Below are 24,382 nucleotides of genomic sequence, written 5' to 3'. Positions count from 1 at the left end.
AGGAGGAGGTGTTATGGTGTGGGGGTGCTTTGCTGGTGACACTGTCTGTGATTTATTTAGAATGCAAGGCACACTTCACCAGCATGGCTACCACAGCATTCTGCAATGATACACCATCCCATCTGGTTTGGGCTCAGTGGGACTATCATTTATTTTTCAACAGGACAATGACCCAACACACCTCTAGGCTGTGTAAGGGATATTTTATGAAGAAGGAGAGTGATGGAGTGCTGCATCAGATGACCTGGCTTCCACAATCCCCTGACCTCAACCAAATTGAGATGGTTTGGGATGAGTCGGACCGCAGAGTGAAGGAAAAGCAGCCAACAAGTGCTCAGCATATGTGGGAACTCCTTCAAGACTGTTGGAAAAGTATTCCAAGGGAAGCTGGTTGAGAGAATGCCAAGAGTGTGCAAAGCTGTCATCTAGGCAAAGGGTGGCTATTTGAAGAATCTCAAATACAAAATATATTTTGATTTGATTAACACCTTTTGGGTTACTACATGATTCCATATGTGTTATTTCATAGTTTTGATGTCTTCACTATTATTCTACAATGTAGAAAATAGTAAAAAATAAAGTAAAACCCTTGAATGAGTAGGTATTCTAAAAACCTTTTGACCGGTAGTGTATATAAATACACTCCGGACCCCGACATTGCTCATCCTAATATTTATATATTTCTTAAATCCATTGTTTTACTTTTAAATTTGTGTGTATTGTTGTGAATTGTTGGATATTACTTCACTGTTTGAGGTAGGAACACAAGAATTTCGCTACACCCGCAATAACATCTGCTAAATATGTGTATGCGACCAATAACATTTTATTTCATGCTGTATGCATCAAAACAGTGTCTTCTCTCTCCCCATGAGCTAGTCATCTTGCATGCTCTTTCTTTAGATAGCTCACCTACATACAACCACACCACCTTTCTCCAAAATGTGCGCACACACACACACCAGCCCTTCCCACTCTTGTGTTAATGTAAACCTCATCCGCCTCAATGGTTCTATTCCTTTAAGAGACCCCTTTATCCTCTTCATCCCCCACTCACGTACTCCTCTCAGCGACCTCTCTTTATCTCCTTACCCCCCTGCCTTGATTTACAACATGACGGCACCTGCACTCACTCTCTCAATCCCCTCTCCTTCCCTTGCTCTGCGGCCTCCTCACTGTCTTTCTCAGGGACTACAGACTCACACAGACCATTACCCAGAATTCCTGCGGTGGAGAGGGGTGTGTGTGTGTGTGTGTGTGTGTGTGTGTGTGTCTGTGTGTGTGGTGGGGGATGAAAAGTGCATCTTACGGGAAACAAATCTTAAGCCCTTCCCATAACCGTCCATCTCTCTGTCACATCTCTTTCGCTCTTTTTACTACATACACCATTTTTATCTCTTTACCACTTCTTTCCCTATTTTGTCATATAGTTGCAGAACAAGCTGTGTTAATTTATGTCTTGTTGTATCATTACAGTAACTCTGTGATGATTAAATTAACTTGTAATGATTATTGTTTGGAGGCTAATGGCACACACATAGACACACACTGTTGTGTGGAGTCTAATGGCACATACTGCAACTCTCTGCAGCTGGAGATCTCAAACTAACCTGTAGACAGTTCAGCCATTTTAACCTCCGCTGTAGTCTGCAGAACAAAGACTTAACACTCCACTGCTTTTACTGCAGAGCTCAGTATTATGCAGTATAGCCGTGTCTCTGCCCCTCTACCACACCCCGCCCAACCCAACCCAACACCAAACCAACACTACCCCACCCCAACCCCAATCCAAATGGATCTGATCCTTTTTCACTGTCACCTATAGGACCGAACTGGAGCTACAACACAGAAGGCAGGCTTATATTACAAGGAGAGATAAAGCCAGGCTACACTCACCCTTCCAATGTGTGTGTGTTTGTGTGTGATAGCCAACTCAGCTTAGCAGGAGCTCAACAGTGCTTGCTTAGTTGTATTTCGGCAGGTAGCTTAGTGGTTAGAGCGTTGGGCCAGTACCCGAAAGGTTGCTGGATTGAATCCCCGAGCTGACAAGGTAAAAATCTGTCATTCTGCCCCTGAGCAAGGCAGTTAACCCACTGTTGCCCGGGCGACAAAGATGTGGATGTCGATTAAGGCAGCCCACTGCATCTCTCTGATTCAGAGGGGTTGGGTTAAATGCGGAAGACACATTTCAACTGACTAGGTATTCCCTTTCAAAGTATTTTGTTTCTGTGAGTTTTGTGGTGTTTGTTACACTGGCTGATTTGTTAACCTGTTAGGGCTAGGGGGCAGCATTGACACGGCTGGATAAAAAACATACCCGATTTAATCTGGTTACCACTCCTACTCAGTAACTAGAATATGCATATACTTATTACATATGGATAGAAAACACCCTAAATTTTCTAAAACTGTTTGAATGGTGTCTGTGAGTATAACAGAACTCAAATGGCAGGTCAAAACCTGAGAGATTCCTTTACAGGAAGTGGCCTGTCTGACCATTTCTGGAACTTCTTTGCCATCTCTATCATTTACTAAGGATCTCTGCTCTAACGTGACACTTCCCACGTCGTCCATAGGCTCTCAGAGCCTGGGAAAAAAGAGAATGTCGTCATTCCAGCCCCAGGCTGAAACACATTATCGCCTTTCTCAAGTGGCCCATCAAGAGACACTAGCTTATGCGCGTGACCCCGACCGCCCCCGCCTTTGGGATTTTTTCCTCTGTTTGCCGAAAAGGAGATTCCCTGTCGGAATTTTATCGCTTTTCTACGAGAAAAATGACGTAAAAATTGATTTTAAACAGCGGTTGACATGCTTCGACGTACGGCAATTGAATACTTTGAATTTTATTGTCAGGAATTGCGCCAAGCGCGCGACACTTCTTTACTATTTCGGATAGTGTCTGGAACGCATACGAACAAAACGCCGCTATTCGGATATAACGATGGATTATTTTGGACCAAACCAACATTTGTTATTGAAGTAGACGTCCTGGGTGTGCATTCTGACGAAGACAACAAAAGGTAATGACATTTTTATAATAGTAAATATGATTATGGTGAGTGCTAAACTTGCCGGGTGTCTAAATAGCGAGCCCGTGATGCCTGGGTTATGTACTTAGAATATTGCAAAATGTGCTTTCACCAAAAAGCTATTTTAAAATCGGACATATCGAGTGCATAGAGGAGGTCTGTATCTATAATTCTTAAAATAATTGTTATGCTTTTTGTGAACGTTTATCGTGAGTAATTTAGTAAAATGTTAGCGAATTCCCCGTAAGTTTGCGGGGGTATGCTAGTTCTGAACGTCACATGCTAATGTAAAAAGCTGGTTTTTGATATAAATATGAACTTGATTGAACAAAACATGCATGTATTGTATAACATAATGTCCTAGGGTTGTCATCTGATGAAGATCATCAAAGGTGAGTGCTGCATTTAGCTGTCTTCTGGGTTTTGGTGACATTATATGCTGGCTTGAAAAATGGGTGTCTGATTATTTCTGGCTTGGTACTCTGCTGACATAATCTAATGTTTTGCTTTCGTTGTAAAGCCTTTTTGAAATCGGACAGTGTGGTTAGATTAACGAGAGTCTTATCTTTAAATGGCTGTAAAATAGTCATATGTTTGAGAAATTGAAGTAATAGGATTTTGAAGATTTTGAAAATCGCGCCACAGGCTGGCAGTGGCTGTTACGTAGGTGGGACGAATTCGTCCCGCCGGTCCCATAGAGGTTAACTCCTGCACCCTGGTACTGTGGAGTTGCTTGGGGCCTGGATATGAGGAGTATGTGTGTCTGTGTGTTGGTCCAGCCTGTAACCCCTGGAGAGAGTGTATGACAGGGTGAACCCGTAGTAGTCCAGACAGTGTGGAGTCACAACATGACGGGAATGGAATTATATCCTCTCTATAGCAGAATGGACTATTAAATCACACACATCATAACATTTGCACAAATATGTGGAGGAGGGAGCTGAGGGAAGAGGAGAAGAGGGGAGGGAGGGATGAAGATGAGGGGAGGTGGAAGAATGGAGGAAGAGGAGAAAAGGAGTGTGTATAAAAGGTGTCAGCGGACCTAAGTGGGACACTAATATAGCTGAAGTGAATACAAGAATAACTCCAAGGCAACAACTCCACACAAAGCATTGATACATGCCATGCTCAAATATTTAAATTAAGGGACTTTAAGTATTGATCCTGTGAATTAATAAACTGTGGAAAGACCACCAGGGGGCAGGCTGTTCCCACGGATTGTAGCCCAGCCCGGCATGTGAGTAAAGGTGATCAGAGGCAGTTAAGCACAGCTGACGGTACTAATCACCTATTTTCTTCACCCTACAAGAGAAAGGAGGGAACCGGCAATGAGGGAGCCTGGAGGAAAAAACTGAGTGATTCATTCTCCAAAGGAGAGGATTTACCTGACGAAAGGGAGAAGACAAACTACCTCTTGGGAATGGCAACCACGTATCTGCACCACCGCCCGAAAGGAGCTCTCCGCGAACGGACAGCTAAGGCGGTGACACACCCGTGATTTATGTTATAGTTAAAAGTTACTCACTTTGTGTTCCTTATCCCTGTAAAGAAGAAGATTGGTGTTATCCTTGAGATCATCCTTGATTGTGTCGGAGTGTCCTAGAAGAGAAAATACACCTCAATAGAGAACTTTGTTCAATGTAAGAACCTGCTCCCGACTCGTTTATTCCACCTTTCTTCTTTAGAGCAACCTAAAAATACTTGGTCTACTCACATTGGTGGAGAATGCAGGCATTAGGTGGACGAGTTTCACGAGGATAAGTAAGGAAAACGAAAATCTACCTGTAGACACAGAGGAACCATACAAGAAAGATGGATAACGCTCTGCTACAACAGTTGATCACGGCCCAGCAGACAACCACAGAACTCCTGCAACAGCTGAGCCGGCGAGAAGAACCGAGAGTGAAGCCGAGAGCGGCTGCTCACGCCATCTTACCTCGCCTCTCAAAGGAGGATGATATTGAGGCTTTCATCATGACGTTCGAAAGGATGGCCACCTTGGAAAAGTGGTCCCCAACAGAATGGGCGAGTGCGTTAGCCCCTCTTTTGACCTGGATAGCCCAGGAAGCCTACTATGACCTGGACCCCCTCGAAGCTGCTGACTATAGGCGACTAAAAACCGAGATTCTGTCCCGGTACCAGCTGACCGCCAGAGGTAGAGCCGTAAAGTTCCATCAATGGACCTATATGGCCGACCAACCCGTGAGGGCCCAGATCTTCGCACTCATATGACTAACAAAACAGTGGCTGGAACCCGGAAAGGGAGTAGGACATGTTGTAGAGACTCTCGTAGTGGACAAGATTTTGAAGGAATTACCCATGGACTTAAAAAGGTTTGTGGGGCAAACAAACCCCTCGTCAGCAGACGATATAGCCCATGCCATGGAAACGTACCGATCTACATGGGAGTTGTTAAAAGGGGACAAGGAGGACCAGAAGGACTCTGCCAAGACCGTTCCCCGATTAACCCTGGCACGTCCACCACCAAAACGACCGAACCCGCTCCGGACGTGGGAGAAGTCATCACCCACGCAACAGGGTCGGTGCTATAAATGCCAGTCTCCGGACCATTACGCCCCACAATGTCCCAGAAAGGACGAGTCCATGGCCACCGAGTCATCGCTGCCCGTCCCCACACATCCCTATCCGAGAGGGCAGGATCGCTCCTGTTGGTTAGCAGAAATAGCCCCAGCCCCAGAGATTCCGGTTTGTATAGAAGGACGAGACATGGTAGCCATTCTCGAATCAGGAAGTATGGTTAAAATATGAGTAGCAGATGGTGACCACAGCAACACTGCTACCAGACAAAGTAGCCGTGTCCTGTATCCATGGAGACACCCACTATTACCCACCATGAGTCTGTCCATTCTCACCCCGAAAGGAAGGTATACAGTCAGGGTGGGGAAAGTACCACAGCTGAAGGTGCCATTATTGATCGGGAGAGACTGTCCCCTATATAAGGAATTTCTGCAGACAACTTTATGCACCGAACAAAGGGGATCAGGTCTCTCTATCACACACCAAGGCTCGGCCCACCACGGGGGCAAGAAAGCAGACAAAATAAAAAAAACAAGTCCAAGCCACAGGTGTAGCCCTACAAGGAAAAGTAGCCTCGGCCTCGTCCTCTGGAGGAGAGGAAGAAATACACACCCAACGCCTCCGACAGCTATTCCAGGAAACCTCCGATGAAGACACCTGCAAAGGTTTGTACACGATGGAGGAAGGAAGGAGTGACGCAGAGTCTACGGGATATATTTGAAGCCCTGTCAGAGGGAACACCCCCGACAGGGATGAAGAACAACCTCCACACTCCTATTGAGGTCGGCCTGCCAGAAGAATTAAAGGGACAGTTCGGCACTGCTCAGCATATAGATACCCAGACCTACGGGATGCCATGAGGAAGGTGAAGGTAATCGACGAGAGAAATGTCGACGGATCAGGTGAGCCCTCTCTTCCCTACTATGCAGTCAGGCGGGGCCTCTTGTATTGGGTTGTGCTACGAAAGGGGGAAAGCAGGAACTACTAATGGTGCCTAGACCATACAGGGATACTGTCCTACAGCTAGCCCATTCCCATGTCCTAGGAGGACACCTGGCACGGGACAAAATGATCGACAGAATCATGCAGAGGTTCTATTGGCCTCGTGTCACCCGAGATGTGGCCAGGTATTGTAGGACGTGTGATCAATGTCAGCGTATGGCCCCATGGCCACACCTGCGTAACCCTTTGATTCCTCTTCCCACTATAGAGACCCACTTCGAACGCATAGCTATGGACCTCGTAGGACCCCTCCCGAAATCAACCAGAGGACACGAGTACATCCTGGTTATCGTATGCTACCAAGTTCCCTGAGGCCATACCCCTTCGCAACATGTCGTCAAAAGGAATCAACAAGGAATTGTTCATGCTGTTCTCCCGGGTGGGCCTTCCCAAGACAATCCTAACCAACTAGGGAACCCAGTTCATGTCCCGGTTGATGAAGGACCTGTGTCTGTTATACCAGGTTCAACAGATGCGCACAAGCATACTCCATCCACAGACAGACGGTTTGTGCGAACGCCTGAACAAGATGACTAAAAGCATGTTGAGAAGAGTGGTGTCCAGAGACGAGAAAAACTGGGACATGCTTCTGCCCTACTTAATGTTTGCCCTGCAAGAAGTATCACAGGCATCCACAAGGTTTCCCCCGTTCAAATTGCTATACGGTAGACCATGTCGAGGGATCCTTGACTTAGCCTAGGAGACCTGGGAGGTCATATGACTCAACCCTGCCCATTCCGGTCGACGATAGAACATGTTACCCTGATGCGGGACTGACTATCGGCAGTCGGGCCCATAGTAAAGGAGCATATGGAGAAAGCGCAATAGACTCAAGGCCGGGCCAACGATAAGTTGGCGACACCCAGAGAGTTCACTGTGGGAGAGAAAGTGATGGTACTCATGCCCACGGCCGAACACCGCTTTCTGGCACAGTGGAGGGAGCCCTGTGAGGTAATGGATATGGTCTCACAGGTCAATTAGCGCATCAAGCAACCTGACAGGAGGAAGAAGGTCCAACTCTATCATATCAACCTGTTGAAGAAGTACCATGGAAGAGAGGAGGGTGGAGGACAAAGAAAAAGAGGAGGTCCCGCTACAAGTGCACCGTGGCAGAACTCCCCTGCCCGAGCAGTTGAGACAGCTAGACAAGCAGATTATGCAAATCGGCAAGGCATTCTCTCCCTTCCCAGGACAAACAGATGTCCTGTTTCACCATATCCACACCGAACCAGGCAAGAAGGTGCATATCCGACCTTACCAGATTCCTGAGGCACGCAGAGTCGTCGCTAAGAAAGAGGTAAGGGAGATGCTGAGGATGAGGGTGATCGAGCCATCTACGAGTGAGTGGTTCAGTCCCATAGTTCTGGTCCCCAAACCCGGTAGTATGAGGCTCTACAACAACTTTAGGGGCATAAACAATCTCTATGTTCGATGCGTATCCCATGTCCATCGTGGATGAACTCTTGGAGCGCTTGGGAAAGGCCAAGTTTATCACCACTCTGGATCTAATGAAGGGATATTGGCAAGTGCCGGTGGCGCCGGAGGACCGCCCTAAGACTGCCTTCACCACACCGGAGGGGCTTTTTCAGTATGTGATGATGCCCTTCAGACTGCATGGTGCGGCGGCGACTTTCCAACGCCTTATGGATGCCATTCTACGACCCCATCAAAAGTATGCAGCGGCGTACATAGACGATGTTGTCATCCACAGCGAGGACTGGGATAGCCACCTCCTGTGACTGCGGGCAGTGCTCGTGAGCTTGGAGGCTACAGGGCTGACAGCAAATCCCAAAAAATGCTGCCTGGGTCTGTCTGAAGCGGAATACCTGGGATATACCGTGGGGAACAAAAAAATACGTCCACATGCAAAAAAGACTAGGGCAATTCGGAACTGGCCTCGGCCCCAGAAGAAGCAGGATGTCTGAGCCTTCTTGGGAATAATGGCATATTATGACCATTTCATCCCTGGATATGCAACCATTGCCACCACCCTCACAAATCTCATCAAGAAAAACCTGCCAAACCATGTAGCGCGGAAGGAAGAGACGGAAGACGCCTTCCAGTAGCTAAAAGATAGCCTGTGCTCTGATCCCGTCTTGCAGGCTCCCAACTTCTTCCAAGAGTTCATTGTGCAGGTAGACGCCTCAGATACGGGGCTCGGGCTGTCCTAGCTCAGGGTGAAGGAGAAGCAGAGAGGCCTATTCTCTTCATAAGTAGGAAGCTCAGTGATCGAGAACAGAGATATGCTACCGTAGAGAAAGAGGCCCTAGCCATTAAGTGGGCCCTCAATTATCTCCGGTACTACCTACTTGGGCATAGGTTCGCCCTCGTTACTGACCATGCTCCCCTCATGTGGATGGCCGGTAAGAGAAACAATAACAGAATTGCCAGATGGTTTCTTGCATTACAACCATTCACTTTCCATGTCATCCACAGGGCCGGATCAAGGAACAGGAATGCGGAAGCACTGTCCAAACGCGACCAAGGCGGCGCGTCTAGCCCCTGGCCTTCCGGTCCGGTCCTGAGGAGGGAGGTATGTGGAAGGACCACCAGGGGGCAGGCTGGTCCCACGGATAGTATCCCAGCCCGGCATGTGAGTAAAGGTGATCAGAGGCAGTTAAGCACAGCTGACGGTACTAATCACCTATTTTCTTCACCCTACAAGAGAAAGGAGGGAACCGGCAATGAGTGAGCCTGGAGGAAAAAACAGAGTGATTGATTCTCCAAAGGAGAGGGTTTTCCTGACGAAAGGGAAAAGACGAGGACAAACTACCTCTTGCAAATGGCAACCACGCATCTGCACCACCGCCCGAAAGGAGCTCTCCGCGAACGGACAGCTAAGGCGGTGACACACGTGATTTATGTTATAGTTAAAAGTTACTCACTTTGTGTTCCTTATCCCTGTAAAGAAGAAGATTGGTGTTATCCTTGAGATCATCCTTGATTGTGTGGGAGTGTTTGAGAAGAGAAAATACCTCAATAGAGAACTTTGTTCAATATAAGAAAACCTGCTCCCGACTCGTTTATTCCACCTTTCTGCTTTAGAGCAACCTAAAAATACTTGGTCCGCTCACAAACATTATTACCTCTTACCCCCCTCCCCCTTAGCTCGAGTACCAATGTGTTGTGTTAATGTACAGAGGCAGCCCAGTCCAGTATAGTGTGTATATATACTGTGCCTTCAGAAAGTATTCACACCGTTTGACCTTTTCCATATTTAGTTGTGTTACAGCTTGAATTTACATTTTTGTCACTGGCCTTCACACAATGTCAAAGTGGAATGATGTTATTCGAAATTGTTACAAATTAATAAAAAATGAAAAGATGAAATGTTTTGAGTCAATAAGTATTCAACCTCTTTTTAATGGCAAGCCTAAATGAGTTCAGGAGTAAAATGTTGTTTAACGAGTCACATAATAAGTTGCATGGACTCACCCTGTGTGCAATAATAGTTTTTAATATGATTTTTGAATGACTACTTCATTTCTGTACCCCACACATATAATTATCTGTAAGGTCCCACAGTCTAGCAGTGAAATTCAAACAGAGATTCAACCACAAAGACAAAGAACATTTTCCAATGCCTCACTAAGTGTACCCCTTTGAGCATGGTGAAGTTATTAATTACAGTTTGGATGGTGTATCAATACACCCAGTCACTACAAAAATACAGGCGTTTTTTCTAACTCAATTGCCGGAGAGGAAGGAAACCGCTCAGGGATTTCACCATGAGGCCAATGGTGACTTTAAAACAGTAACAGAGTTTAATGGCTGTGATAGGAGAAAACTGAGGATGGATCAACAACGTTGTAGTTACTTCACAATACTAACCTAAATAACAGAGTGAAAAGAAGGAAGCCTGAACAGAATAAAAATATTACAAAACATGCATCCTGTTCGCAACAAGGCACTAAAGTAAAACTGCAAAAAAATGTGGCAAAGAAATTAACTTTATTTCCTGAATACAACACGTTACCACTCTTCATATTTTCAAGGATGGTGGAGGCTGCCTCATGTTATGGGTATGCTTGTCATCATCAAGGACTAGGGAGTTTTTTTAATAAAAGAAACAGAACAGAGCTAAGCACAGGCAAAATCCTAGAGGAAAACCTGGTTCAGTCTGCTTTCCAACAAACACTGGGAGACAAATTCACCTTTCAGCAAGACAATAATCTAAAACACAAGGGCAAATATACACTGGTGTTGCTTACCAAGACGACACTGAATTCCTGAGTGGCCTTGTTACATTTTTCACTTATATCTGCTTGAAAATCTATGGCAAGACTTAAATGGCTTTCTAGCAATGATCAACAACTAACTTGACAGAGCTTGAAGAATTTTTTTAATAATAATGTGCAAATATTGTACAATCCAGGTGTGTAAAGCGCTCAGAGACTTAGCCAGAAATACTCACAGGTGTAATCACTACCAAAGGTGATTCTAACATGTATTGACTCAGGGATGTGAATACTTATGTAAATGAGATATTTTAGTAATTCATTGTGAATAAATTTGCAAACATTTCTAAACACATGTTTTCCCTTTGTCATTATGGGGTATTGTGTGTAGGCCAGTGACAAAAACATCTCAATTTAATTCATTTTAAATTCACGCAGTAACATAACAAAATATGGAAAAAGTCAAACGGTATGAATACTTTCTAAGGCACTATATCTAGCTATTTATCTCTCTAATCCAAGTTCTAAAAACCCCGTTGGCCAATGGGAAATCGATACGGCGCAGAAGCGTGGTATTGGCCTCATACTACCCTCCTCTCTAAGTCCCCCCCCATCTCTCCCTACACTCTCTAGAACTTGTTTTACCTAACAGCCTAACTAGGCCCCTCCATTGACAGACGGGCATTATACTTCTCTTTTCTATTACACCACTATTACATATCACATATATCTGGATATCTCATTTCCTCACAAAGACAGGCCATTGTATGAGGCAGGGCTACAGTAAGTGAATCAGTGGACAGCTGGTTAGAATGGCTATAATGGGGGCTTATTGAGCCTGCGGATGCGGGAGTGTGTGTGTGGAGGATTTGGTTTGTACAGTGTGGATCTTTGGAGCTGCAAGGATGAAAAATGACACCGTCTCACTGTGGCCTGTTCCTCTAAGGCCATTTACACACACACACACACACACACACACACACACACACACACACACACACACACACACACACACACACACACACACACACACACACACACACACACACACACACACACACACACACACACGACTGGAATGGGTTTATCCTGATGAGGAATAATCAGTGGTGGAAGTGCTAGAGAAAGGAGTGTGTGAGGATAGAGTGTCTGAGTGTGAGTGTACGGTTGCCTGCATGTATGTGTGTTTGACACTGATGTGTGTGTGTTTGTACTTACACTCCTCTTTTAGGTCGAGCTATGTAAAACATGGTGTGTGTATGGTACTCACGCTCCTCCTCCTTAGGATCTAGCTGAGTGACGCTGATAGAGAGGAGGTCCACGCGCTCCTGGAGGGAGTTGACCCGGAAGGAGAAGGAGTGGGCCTCGTTGAACAGCTCCCCAAAAAGATCCTCTGCGTACTTACCTGTAGAACACACACAGACAGAGAACAGACACTTAATACACACACTTAAGTATAATACAGTAATACAATCAAGCATAATAAAAGAATAAACATGCTTAACTAACAGAAAAATGTGGGTACGGAGTGTGTTGTTTAGGTGTGAGTGTGAACAGTGTGTGTGAGCATGTGTGTGTGTGTATATGTGCAACAATGTGTTTTTTGAGTGTCCGTGTGTGTGTATTATGAAGGTGTGTATGTGTGCAGACATTGTGTGTGACTCACTGAGGCTGCTGAGCTGTCGGATGACGTTAGCTAGGGACACATTGGTCACACACTCCAGCTCGTTCTTGATGGCCCGCGGCAGCACCGTGTGGCACAGGTGCCTGGGCTCAATACTCCTCTTCACCAACGGCATCCTGGGATACCTGGACCACGGCTACCACACCTGGAGAGAGAAGGAGGGCGGGAGAGGAGGTGGTTTAAGTTATTACATCCCTGGATACCTCTACCTCTACCACTACCACACCTAAAACTCAATAGTTGAGTTATATTAAACCTTTAATAATGTACAGGTATACAATTACTATTGTACAATTAGGTCTATTACTGTACAATTATGTTGCAATTATGTAGTAATTATGGTGCAGACTGCTACAAGGCTTCCAACACAGCATGAACTACCCTACACAGAAATAATAGGCTACATTTGTTCCACACAGCCACAAAAAGTAATCCCCCTCTGTAGAGGTGTAGTGATCAATTTCCCTGGCGGCAGGTACCCTAGCGGTTAAAAGCGTTGGGCCAGTAACCGAAAGGTCGCTGGTTCAAATCCCTGAGCTGACTAGGTGAAACATTTGTCGATGTGCCCTCGAGCAAGGCAATTAAGCCTAATTGATCGTGTAAGTTGCTCTGGATAAGAGCGTCTGCTAAATTACGAAAATGTAAAAGTAAATTATAGGACTGTGTTCCAAATTTCCTATAGGCCCAACCCTGGTCAAAAGTAGAGCATTACATATGGAATAGACACAGTATGTTTCTCTCAGTCAGCATAGTTTTCCTCCTCATCATTCTCATCATGGTCGCCAGAGACAATTCACCCCCACACACACAGCCAGGCACACACACACACACACACACAACACCAGAGACAATTCACCCCCCTCACACACCGCCAGAGACAATTCACCCCCACAACCACAGCCAGACACACAGACCACTAGAGATAAATTCACCCCCAAACACACAACAAGAGATAATTCACACCCAAACCGACCAACACACCAGTGGCCCGCATAGCTAACAGTATAGCAACCCCCCCTGTCACCTCTCCATGGCTAGCATGCTGCTGCTACTAACAAACCAACTGAAAACACGCTGGTGCTTACGAACACACAAACCAACGTTATAGCTAGATTACAACCTGCTACTCTCACACAGTGACTCACAAAAGGATTTACCAGTCGCACTTTACACCAGTGGAGGCTCCTCAGAAGAGGAAGGGAAGGACAATCCTCAGTGAAATTCACAAAAATAGTGAAACACTGAAAACATTAGATAAAACAAATTGTCAACAAAAATTTGATTAAAACATACTGTTTTTGCAATGAAGGTCTACAGTAGCTTCAACAGCACTCTGTAGGGTAGCACCATGGAGTAGTCGGAGAACAGCTAGTTCCCGTCCTCCTCCAGATACATTGACATCAATACAAAACTTAGGAGGCTCATTGTTCTCACCACCTTCCATAGATTTACTGTAATTATGACAACTTCTGGAGGATTCATTTCAACCTATCGGAGCTGTTGCAGCATGAACTGACATGTTGTCCACCCAAGCAAATGATCAGAGAATCTAGTACTGAAAGCATAAGCTACAGCTAGCCACCACCGCAGTGCATAAAATGTGTTGAGTAGTTGACTCAAAGAGAGAGATATACAATAGTTGTACAGTTTTTAACAAATCATTTTTTTTTAAATGAAGGAGGAGCAAGAGAGAGAGAGAGAGCTAGCCATATTTCATATGCTTTTCACTTTAATTTACTTAGCTAGCGATTGCAGCTAGCTATTTTATCCGACTCAAACAGAGAGGGATGCTATGTTACCTAGCTGGCTATGGCTATCCAACACTGGAACTCTTCCAAGTCAAGATAAGCTTTTGGTTTTATTAATTTATTGCCACCGGGGCCGCCTGCTAAACTGCTTGCTAAATGTACAATGTAATTCATGATTGTAGCGGGTTTACTAACTCGTTAGATCTATTAGCTACAGTACCAGTCAAAAGTTTGGACACACCTACTCATTCAAGGCTTTTTATTTATTTTTACAATTTTCTACATTGTAGAATAATAGTGAAGACATCAAAACTATGAAAACACACATTATTATTCTACAATGTAGAAAATAGTAAAAAATTAAGAAAAACCCTGGAATGAGTAGGTGTCCAAACCTTTGACGGGTACTGTACGTTGTAAACTTTCATTCATAGGCTAGGTTGTAGCAACCTCATGATGGGTATAGGGAAAATTTGAGTATAATGTAGTAGCCTAAACCTATCGATGTTACATTGAGCTGGGTGAATGGAATATATATATGACAGTCATCCAATATGCTGTAATATAATTAAGGCCATGCTCATAAAAAAAATATATATATTGTCCTCCCTCATCTTAAACGACACCGACCACCATGCTTTACACTCACACTAGCTCACCAAAATCAACCACTAGAATTACACTCTTCCATGAAAAATGCATACAGTACACATGGGGGAAAGTCAAAACACATACAGTGCATTCGGAAAGTATTCAAACCCCTTCCCTTTTTCCACATTTTGTTACGTTACAGCCTTAATCTATAATGGATTAAATAAAAACATATCCTCAATCTACACACAATACCCCATAATGACAAATCAAAAATAGCTTTTTAGAAATGTTTGCACATTTATTAAAATGAAAAACAGAAATACAATATTTACATGAGTATTCAGACCCTTTGCTTTGAGACTCAAAATTTAGTTCAGGTGCATCCTGTTTCCATTGATCATCCTTGAGATGTTTCTACAACTTGATTGGAGTACATCTGTGGTAAATTCAATTGATTGGACATGATTTGGAAAGGCACACACCCCTGTCTATATAAGGTCCTACAGTTGACAGTATATGTCAGAGCAAAAACCAAGCCATGACGTTGAAGGAATTGTCCGTAGAGCTCCGAGAAAGGATTGTGTCGAGGCAGAGATCTGGGGAAGGGTACCAAAATATTTCTGCAGCATTGAAGGTCCCCAAGAACACAGTGACCATCATCATTCCTAAATGGAAGAAGTTTGGAACCGCCAAGTACTTCCTAGAGCCACTGCCTGTTCACTCCGCTATCATCCAGAAGGCGAGGTCAGTAGAGGTGCATCAAAGCGGGGACCCGAGAGACTGAAAAACAGATTCTATCTCAAGGCCATCAGACTGTTAAACAGCCATCACTAGTACATTAGAAGCTGCTGCCTATAGACATAGACTAGAAATCACTGGCTACTTTAAGGAATGGAACACTAGTCACTTTAATAATGTTTACATATCTGGCATTACTAATCTCATATGTATATACTGTATTCTATACTATTTTAGTCACTTAATAATGTTTACATATCTTCCATTACTCATCTCACATGTATAAACTGTTTTCTATACTTCTACAGTATCTTAGTCACTTAATAATATTTACATATCTTGCATTACTCATCTCATATGTATATACTGTAATCTATACAATTCTACTTTATCTTAGTCCGTTCCACTCTGACAACGCTCGTCCATATGTACAGTTCAAATCGGAAGTTTACATACACTTAGGTTGGAGTCATTAAAACTTGTTTTTCAACATTCCACAAATTTATTGTGGAGCTGGGATTCCTGGGAGTGCCTTCTGATGAAGATAATCAAAGGTAAGTGAATATTTAAAATGTAATTTCTTAGTTTTATTGACTCCAAGATGGCAGGTTTCTGTTTGCTAGTTGTTAGTGTCATCTGGGCTGTACTCAGATTATTGCAAATTGTGCTTTCGCCGTGAACCTTTTTTTAAATCTGACAAAGCGATTTCATTTAGAAGTGTATCTATAATTCTGTGCATAACACTTCTATATTGATCAATGTTTACGATGAGAATTTACGTACTGTGTGCGCTCATTGTGCTCATTCAGCGCAGGGTTTGGAGGGAAAACATTTCTCAACATTACGCGCCAATGTAAAATGTTGTTTTTGGATATAAATATGAACTTTATCGAGCAAAACATACATGTATTGTGTAACATAATGTCCTAGGAGTGTCATCTGATGAAGATCGTCAAAGGTTAGTGCTTCATTTAGCTGTGTTTTGGGTTTTTGTGATGCATCTAGTTGCTTGGAAAATGGCTGTGTGGTGTTTCTTGTGAAGTTTATGTCCTAACATAATCTAATTTTATGCTTCGCCATAAAGCCTTTTTGAAATCGGACAATGTGGTTAGATTAACGAGAAGTTTATCTTTAAAATGGTGTAAAATAGTTGATTGTTTGAGAAAATGGAATTATGAGATTTTAGCTGTTTTAAATTTGGCGCTCTGATTTTCCACTGGCTGTTGTCAAAATCAATCCCATTAACGGGATGAGAACGGGAAGGGGTCACCAACAGGTTAACAAACTATAGTTTTGGCAAGTCAGTTAGGACATCTACTTTGTGCATGACACAAGTAATTTTTCCAACAACTATTTACAGACAGAGTATTTAATTTATAATTCACTGTATCACAATTCCAGTGGGTCAGACGTTTACATACACTAAGTTGACTGTGCCTTTAAACAGATTGGAAAATTCCAGAAAATTCTCTCATGGCGTTAGAAGCTTCTGATGGGCTAATTGATATAATGTTAGTCAATTGGAGGTGTACTTATGGATGTATTTCAAGGCCTACCTTCAAACTCAGTGCCTCTTTGCTTGACATAATGGGAAAATCAAAAGAAATCAACCCCAAAAAATTGTAGACCTCCACAAGTCTGGTTCATCCTTGGGAGCAATTTCCAAACGCCTGAAGGTACCGCGTTCATCTGTACAAACAATAGTACGCAAGTATAAACACCATGGGACCACGCAGCCATCATACCACTCAGGAAGGAGACTCGTTCTGTCTCCTAGAGATTAACGTACTTTGGTGTGAAAAGTGCAAATCAATCCCAGAACAACAGCAAAGGACCTTATGAAGTTGCTGGAGGAAACAGGTACAAAAGTATCTATATCCACAGCATGTGACCAATAAAATTTGATTTGATTTGAGCTGGCCGCCTGGCCAAACTGAGCAATCGGGGGAGAAGGGCCTTGGTCAGGTAGGTGACCAAGAACCCAATGGTTACTCTGACAGAGCTCGAAAGTTCCTCTGTGGAGATTGGAGAACCTTCCAGAAGGAAAACCATCTCTGCAGCACTCCACCAATCAGGCCTTTATGGTAGAGCATCCAGACTGAAGGAACTCCTCAGTAAAAGGCACTTGACAGCCCACTTAGTTTACCAAAAGGCACCTAAAGGACTCTCAAACCATGACAAACAAGATTCTCTGGTCTGATGAAACCAAGATTGAACTCTTTGGCCTGCATGCCAAGCGTCACGTCTGGAGGAATCCTGGCACCATCCCTATGGTGAATCATTGTGGTGACAACATCATGCTGTGGGGATGTTTTTCAGCGGCAGGGACTGGGAGACTAGTCAGGATCGGGGGAAAAATTAACGGAGCAAAGTACAAAGAGATCCTTGATGAAAACCTGCTCCAGAGCGCTCAGTACCTCAAACTGGGGCGAAGGTTCACCTTCCAACAGGACAACGCAGAAGTTGTTTTGGGACAAGTCTCTAAATGTCCTTGAGTGGCCTAGCCAGACCCCAAACTTGAACCCAATCGAACATCTCTGGAGAGATCTGAAAATAGCTGTGCAGCCACGATCCCCATCCAACCTGACAGAGCTTGAGAGGATCTGCAGAGAAGAATGGGAGAAACTCCCCAAATACAGGTATGGCAAGCTTGTAGCGTCATACCCAAGAAGACCCAAGATTGTAATCACTGCAAAGGTGCTTCAACAAAGTACTGAGTCCAAAATACTTATGTAAATGTGATATTTCTGTTTTAAAAACCAGTTTTTGCCTTGTCATTATGCCGTATTGTGTGTAGATGGATGAGGGGAAAAAAAATATACATTTTAGAATTTTAGAATGTAACGTAACAAAATGTGGAAAAAGTCAAGGGGTCTGAATACTTTCCGAATGCACTGTACTTGTAGAAAGTAGAAAGCTTTTCTTACTCAGCATTTTCCCCACTGAAACTGTTTCTCTTCAATCGTGAATCTCCATTTAACTAAATGGGTAAAGAATGTTTCAGAATCTGAGGGAGGGATATGGAGAGAGAGGAGAGGACTGGAGAAGAAGGAGGAAATAAATAAATAGAAGGGAACGTTTACAGCGAGTGAAGGTAAAGAAAGAGGAAAGAAAGAATAGGCTCCATTTACAGTAAATGAACCAAGAGGGACATTTAGGCTGAACAGCAGACTAAATGACAGGCTCTTTCTCTGTGAGACAATGGTAGTCTACCATGTCCAACCAGCCATCCTCTCCCTCCCTGACATGAATTAATCATAATGACATTAATTAATCAGCACTGTAATCAAGGCAGACATGTTTGATGGAGTGGAAGCAGACAAGGTGCAATAGGGTGACTGATAAACCAGCTACTACAAGAACAGTCATTAGTACCAACTACTACTCTGTCTTAATTCATCGCTGATGTATTTAATTTCTATAGGACTCTATAATGATGTTACAGTCATGGAGCAATTAGAATGATCATGGAGCGTATCCCCCCCCAAAAAAAGTAGACCATAAGAGGCATTACTAGCACTAGCAACTAAGGACACACGTCTTTATGGGCTAGTAGGAAGCCTGTTAAATGGTTTGTTGATGTGAGTCATGTTACAATCCTCTTAATTGAACTCAACCGCCTCCATATAGGGTAATGATCAGCCCTCGTATTTATCTAAGCGTGCGTTAAGATTTATAGGATGTACTTCAAACTGTACTGTGACACATTCTTAAAAAACATAAAACATTATGAGAGCACCATAGTAGCCCAAGCCCCACCCAACTACTAGGCTACACCTCCTACCCTCCTCCCATCCATCTCTCCCTCCCTCCCTCTCCCTCCCTCCCCCTTCCCTCTCGATTTCTTATGCACGCACGCACGCTCACACACTTCTAGTTGGGCCTCCAGTGACCCTGCATGTGGTGACCTTTTTCAGGACCCTGTTTTTTATTTATTTTTGTATTTAACTAGGCAAGTCAGTTAAGAACAAATTCTTATTTACAATAACGGCCTACCAAAAGGCAAAAGGCCTTCTGCGGGGACAGGGGCTGGGATTAAAAATAAAACACACATAATGACAAGAGAGACAACACAACACTACATAAAGAGAGACCTAAGACAACAACATAGCATGGCAGCAACACATGTAAACACAGCATGGTAGCAACACAACATGACAACTACATGGCAGCAGCACAAAACATGGTACAAACACTATTGAGCACAGACAACAGCACAAAGGGCAAGAAGGTAGAGACAACAATACATCACTCCTGTGTTCCAATGGCACGTTGTGCTAGCTAATCCAAGTTTATAATTTGAAAAGGCTAATTGATCATTAGAAAACCCTTTTGCAATTATGTTAGCACAGATGAAAACTGTTGACCTGATTAAAGAAGCAACAAGCTAACACAACGTGCCATTGGAACACAGGAGTGATGGTTGCTGATGTAACTTCCGGCGCCGACAAAGATGGCAGTATTTTGCTTTTTTATGTGTTATTTCTTACATTGTTACCCCAGGTAATCTTAGGTTTTACTACATACAGTCGGGAGGAACTATTGGATATAAGAGCAACGCCAACTCACCAACATTACGACCAGAAATACGACTTTCCCGAAGCGGATCCTCTGTTTTGCCCACCACCCAGGACAATGGATCGGATCCCAGCCGGCGAGCCAAAACAACGGCGCCACAGAAGAAGGGGCAGACGGAGCGGTCTTCTTGTCAGGCTCCGTAGACGGGCACATCGCGCACCGCTCCCGAGCATACTACTCGCCAATGTCCAGTCTCTTGACAATAAGGTAGACGAAATCCGAGCATGGGTAGCATTCCAGAGAGACATCCGAGACTGTAACGTTCTTTGTTTCATGGAAACATAGCTCACTCGAGACACTCTGAGTCGGTACAGCCACCTGGTTTCTTCATGCATCGCGCCGACAGAAACAAGCATCTCTCTGGTAAGAAGAAGGGTGGGGGTGTATGCCTTATGATTAACGAGACGTGGTGTGATCATAACATACAGGAACTCAAGTCATTTTGTTCACCTGACTTAGAATTCCTCACTATCAAATGCCGACAGCATTATCTACCAAGAGAATTCTCTTCGATTATAATCACAGCCGTGTATGTCCCCCCCAAGCAGACACATCGACGGCCCTGAAAGAACTTCATTGGACTCTATGTAAACTGGAAACCACATATCCTGAGGCTGCATTTATTGTAGCCGGGGATTTTAACAAGGCTAATCTGAAAACAAGGCTCCCCAAATTCTATCAGCATATCGGTTGTGCTACCAGGGCGGGCAAAACCCTAGACCACTGTTATTCTAATTTCCGCAACGCATATAAGGCCCTCCCCCGCCCTCCCTTTGGAAAAGCTGACCACGACTCCATTTTGTTGCTCCCAGCCTATAGACAGAAGCTAAAACAGGAAGCTCCTGCCCTCAGGTCTGTTCAACGCTGGTCCGACCAATCGGATTCCACGCTTCAAGATTGCTTCGATCACGTGGACTGGGATATGTTCCACATTGCTGCGAACAACAACAATGACGAATACGCTGACTCGGTGTGCGAGTTCATTAACAAGTGCATCGGTGATGTCGTACCAACAGCGTCTATTAAAATATTCCCCAACCAGAAACCGTGGATTGATGGCAGCATTCGCGCAAAACTGAACACGCGAACCACTGCTTTTAATCAGGGCAAAGTGACCGGAAACATGACCGAATATCAACAGTGTAGCTATTCCCTCCGTATGGCAATCAAACATGCTAAGCGTCAGTACAGAGACAAAGTGGAGTCGCAATTCAACGGCTCAGACACGAGAGGTATGTGGCAGGGTCTACAGTCAATCACGGGCTACAAAAGAAAAATCAGCCCCGTCGCGGATCACGATGCCTTGCTCCCAGACAGACTAAACAAGTTTTTTGCTCGCTTTGAGGACAATACAGTGCCACTAACACGGCCTGCTACCAAAGACTGCGGGCTCTCCTTCACTGCAGCAAACGTGAATCAAACATTTAAACGTGTTAACCCTCGCAAGGCTGCAGGCCCAGACGGCATCCCCGGCCACGTCCTCAGAGCATGCGCAGACGAGGTGGCTGGTGTGTTTAGAGACATATTCAATCTCTCCCTATCCCAGTCTGCTGTCCCAGCCCACATGCTTCATGATGGCCACCATTGTTACTGTTCCCAAGAAAGCTAAGGTAACTGAGCTAAATGACTACCGCCCTGTAGCACTCACTCATCATGAAGTGCTTTGAGAAACTAGTCAAGGACCATATCACCTCCACATTACCTGACACCCTAGACCCACTCCAATTTGTTTACCGACCCAATAGGTCCACAGACGACGCAATCGCCATCACACTGCACACTTCCCTAACCCATCTGGACAAGAGGAATACCTATGTAAGAATGCTGTTCATCGATTACAGCTCAGCATTTAACACCATAGTACCCTCCAAACTCGTCATTAAGCTCGAGACCCTGGGTCTCGACCCCGCCCTGTGCAACTGGGTCCTGGACTTCCTGACGGGCCGCCCCCAGGTGGTGAGGATAGGTAACAACATCTCCACCCCGCTGATCCTCAACACTGGGTCCCCACAAGGGTGCGTTCTCAGCCCTCTTCTGTATTCCCTGTTCACCTTACGACTGCGTGGCCATGCACGCATCCAATTCAATCATCAAGTTTGCAGACGACACTACAGTGGTAGGCTTGATTACCAACAACGACGAGACGGCCTACAGGGAGGAGGTGAGGGCCCTCGGAGTCTGGTGTCAGGAAAATAACCTCGCACTCAATGTCAACAAAACAAAAGAGATGATCGTGGACTTCAGGAAACAGCAGAGGGAGCAGCCCCCTATCTACATTGACGGGACAGTATATTTATATTTACATTTAAGTCATTTAGCAGACGATCTTATCCAGAGCGACTTACAAATTGGTGCATTCACCTTATGATATCCAGTGGAACAACCACTTTACAATAGGACATCTAAATCTTTTAAGGGGGGGGGGGGGGGTTAGAAGGATTACTTTATCCTATCCTAGGTATTCCTTAAAGAGGTGGGGTTTCAGGTGTCTCCGGAAGGTGGTGATTGACTCCGCTGTCCTGGCGTCGTGAGGGAGCTTGTTCCACCATTGGGGTGCCAGAGCAGCGAACAGTTTTGACTGGGCTGAGCGGGAACTATGCTTCCTCAGAGGTAGGGAGGCGAGCAGGCCAGAGGTGGATGAACGCAGTGCCCTTGTTTGGGTGTAGGGCCTGATCAGAGCCTGAAGGTACGGAGGTGCCGTTCCCCTCACAGCTCCGTAGGCAAGCACCATGGTCTTGTAGCGGATGCGAGCTTCAACTGGAAGCCAGTGGAGAGAGCGGAGGAGCGGGGTGACGTGAGAGAACTTGGGAAGGTTGAACACCAGACGGGCTGCGGCGTTCTGGATGAGTTGTAGGGGTTTAATGGCACAGGCAGAGAGCCCAGCCAACAGCGAGTTGCAGTAATCCAGACGGGAGATGACAAGTGCCTGGATTAGGACCTGCGCCGCTTCCTGTGTGAGGCAGGGTCGTACTCTGCGAATGTTGTAGAGCATGAACCTACAGGATCGGGTCACCGCCTTGATGTTAGTGGAGTACGACAGGGTGTTGTCCAGGGTCACGCCAAGGTTCTTAGCACTCTGGGAGGAGGACACAATGGAGTTGTCAACCGTGATGGCGAGATCATGGAACGGGCAGTCCTTCCCCGGGAGGAAGAGCAGCTCCGTCTTGCCGAGGTTCAGCTTGAGGTGGTGATCCGTCATTCACACTGATATGTCTGCCAGACATGCAGAGATGCGATTCGCCACCTGGTTATCAGAAGGGGGAAAGGAGAAGATTAATTGTGTGTCGTCTGCATAGCAATGATAGTAGTGGAGAGGGTGGAGAGTTTTAAGTTCCTCGGCGTACACATCACGGACAAACTGAAATGGTCCACCCACACAGACAGCGTGGTGAAGAAGGCGCAGCAGCGCCTCTTCAACCTCAGGAGGCTGAAGAAATTCGGCTTGTCACCAAAAACACTCACAAACTTTTACAGATGCACAATCGAGAGCATCCTGTCGGGCTGTATCACCACCTGGTACGGCAGCTGCTCCGCCCATAACCGGAAGGCCAAAAAGATCATCAAGGACAGCAAACACCCGAGCCATTGCCTGTTCACCCCTCTATCATCCAGAAGGCGAGGTCAGTACAGGTGCATCAAAGCTGGAACCGAGAGACTGAAAAACAGCTTCTATCTCAAGGCCATCAGACTTTTAAACAGCCATCACTAACATTGAGTGGCTGCTGCCAACATACTGACTCAACTCAAGCCACTTTAATAATGGGAAATTGATGTAATCAATTTATCACTTGCCACTTTATATCATTTATATTAGATCATGTTTACATAACCTACATTATTCATCTCATATGTATATACTGTACGCCATACCATCTACTGCATCTTGCCATCTTGATGTAATTAGATGTATCACTAGCCACTTTAAACAATGCCACTTAATATGTTTTCATAACCTACATTACTCATCTCATATGTATATACTGTACTCTATACCATCTACTGCATCTTGCCATCCTGATGTAATGTATCACTAGGCACCTTTAACAATGCTGCTTTATATGTTTTCATACACAACAATACTCATCTCATATGTATATACTGTACTCCATACCATCTATTACATCTTGCCTATGCCGTTCGGCCATCACTCATTTATATATTTTTATGTACATATTCGTATTCATTCCTTTACACTTGAGTGTACAAGGTAGTTGTTGTGGAATTGGTAGATTACTTGTTAGATATTACTGCATGGTCGGAACTAGAAGCACAAGCATTTCGCTACACTTGCAT

At 44.7% G+C, this 24,382-nt stretch overlaps 1 protein-coding gene across 1 annotated transcript in view; it reads right to left on the bottom strand.

Annotated features, from left to right (window-relative positions):
• LOC106571806 (wiskott-Aldrich syndrome protein family member 1) overlaps positions 1-24,382 on the bottom strand; it is a 181,803-nt gene that overhangs the window by 66,069 nt on the left and 91,352 nt on the right. Inside the window, 2 exon segments of the mRNA XM_014145271.2 lie at positions 12,018-12,152; positions 12,414-12,576. Coding sequence (XP_014000746.2) covers positions 12,018-12,152; positions 12,414-12,546 — 268 coding nt within the window. The 5' untranslated portion in view covers positions 12,547-12,576.

This window comes from Salmo salar, chromosome ssa15 (genome assembly GCF_905237065.1).
Source record: "Salmo salar chromosome ssa15, Ssal_v3.1, whole genome shotgun sequence".
NCBI classification, from domain to species: Eukaryota; Metazoa; Chordata; class Actinopteri; order Salmoniformes; family Salmonidae; genus Salmo; species Salmo salar.
Note: the sequence above shows the minus strand (reverse complement) of the source record. Positions and strands in the feature narration are given on the sequence as shown.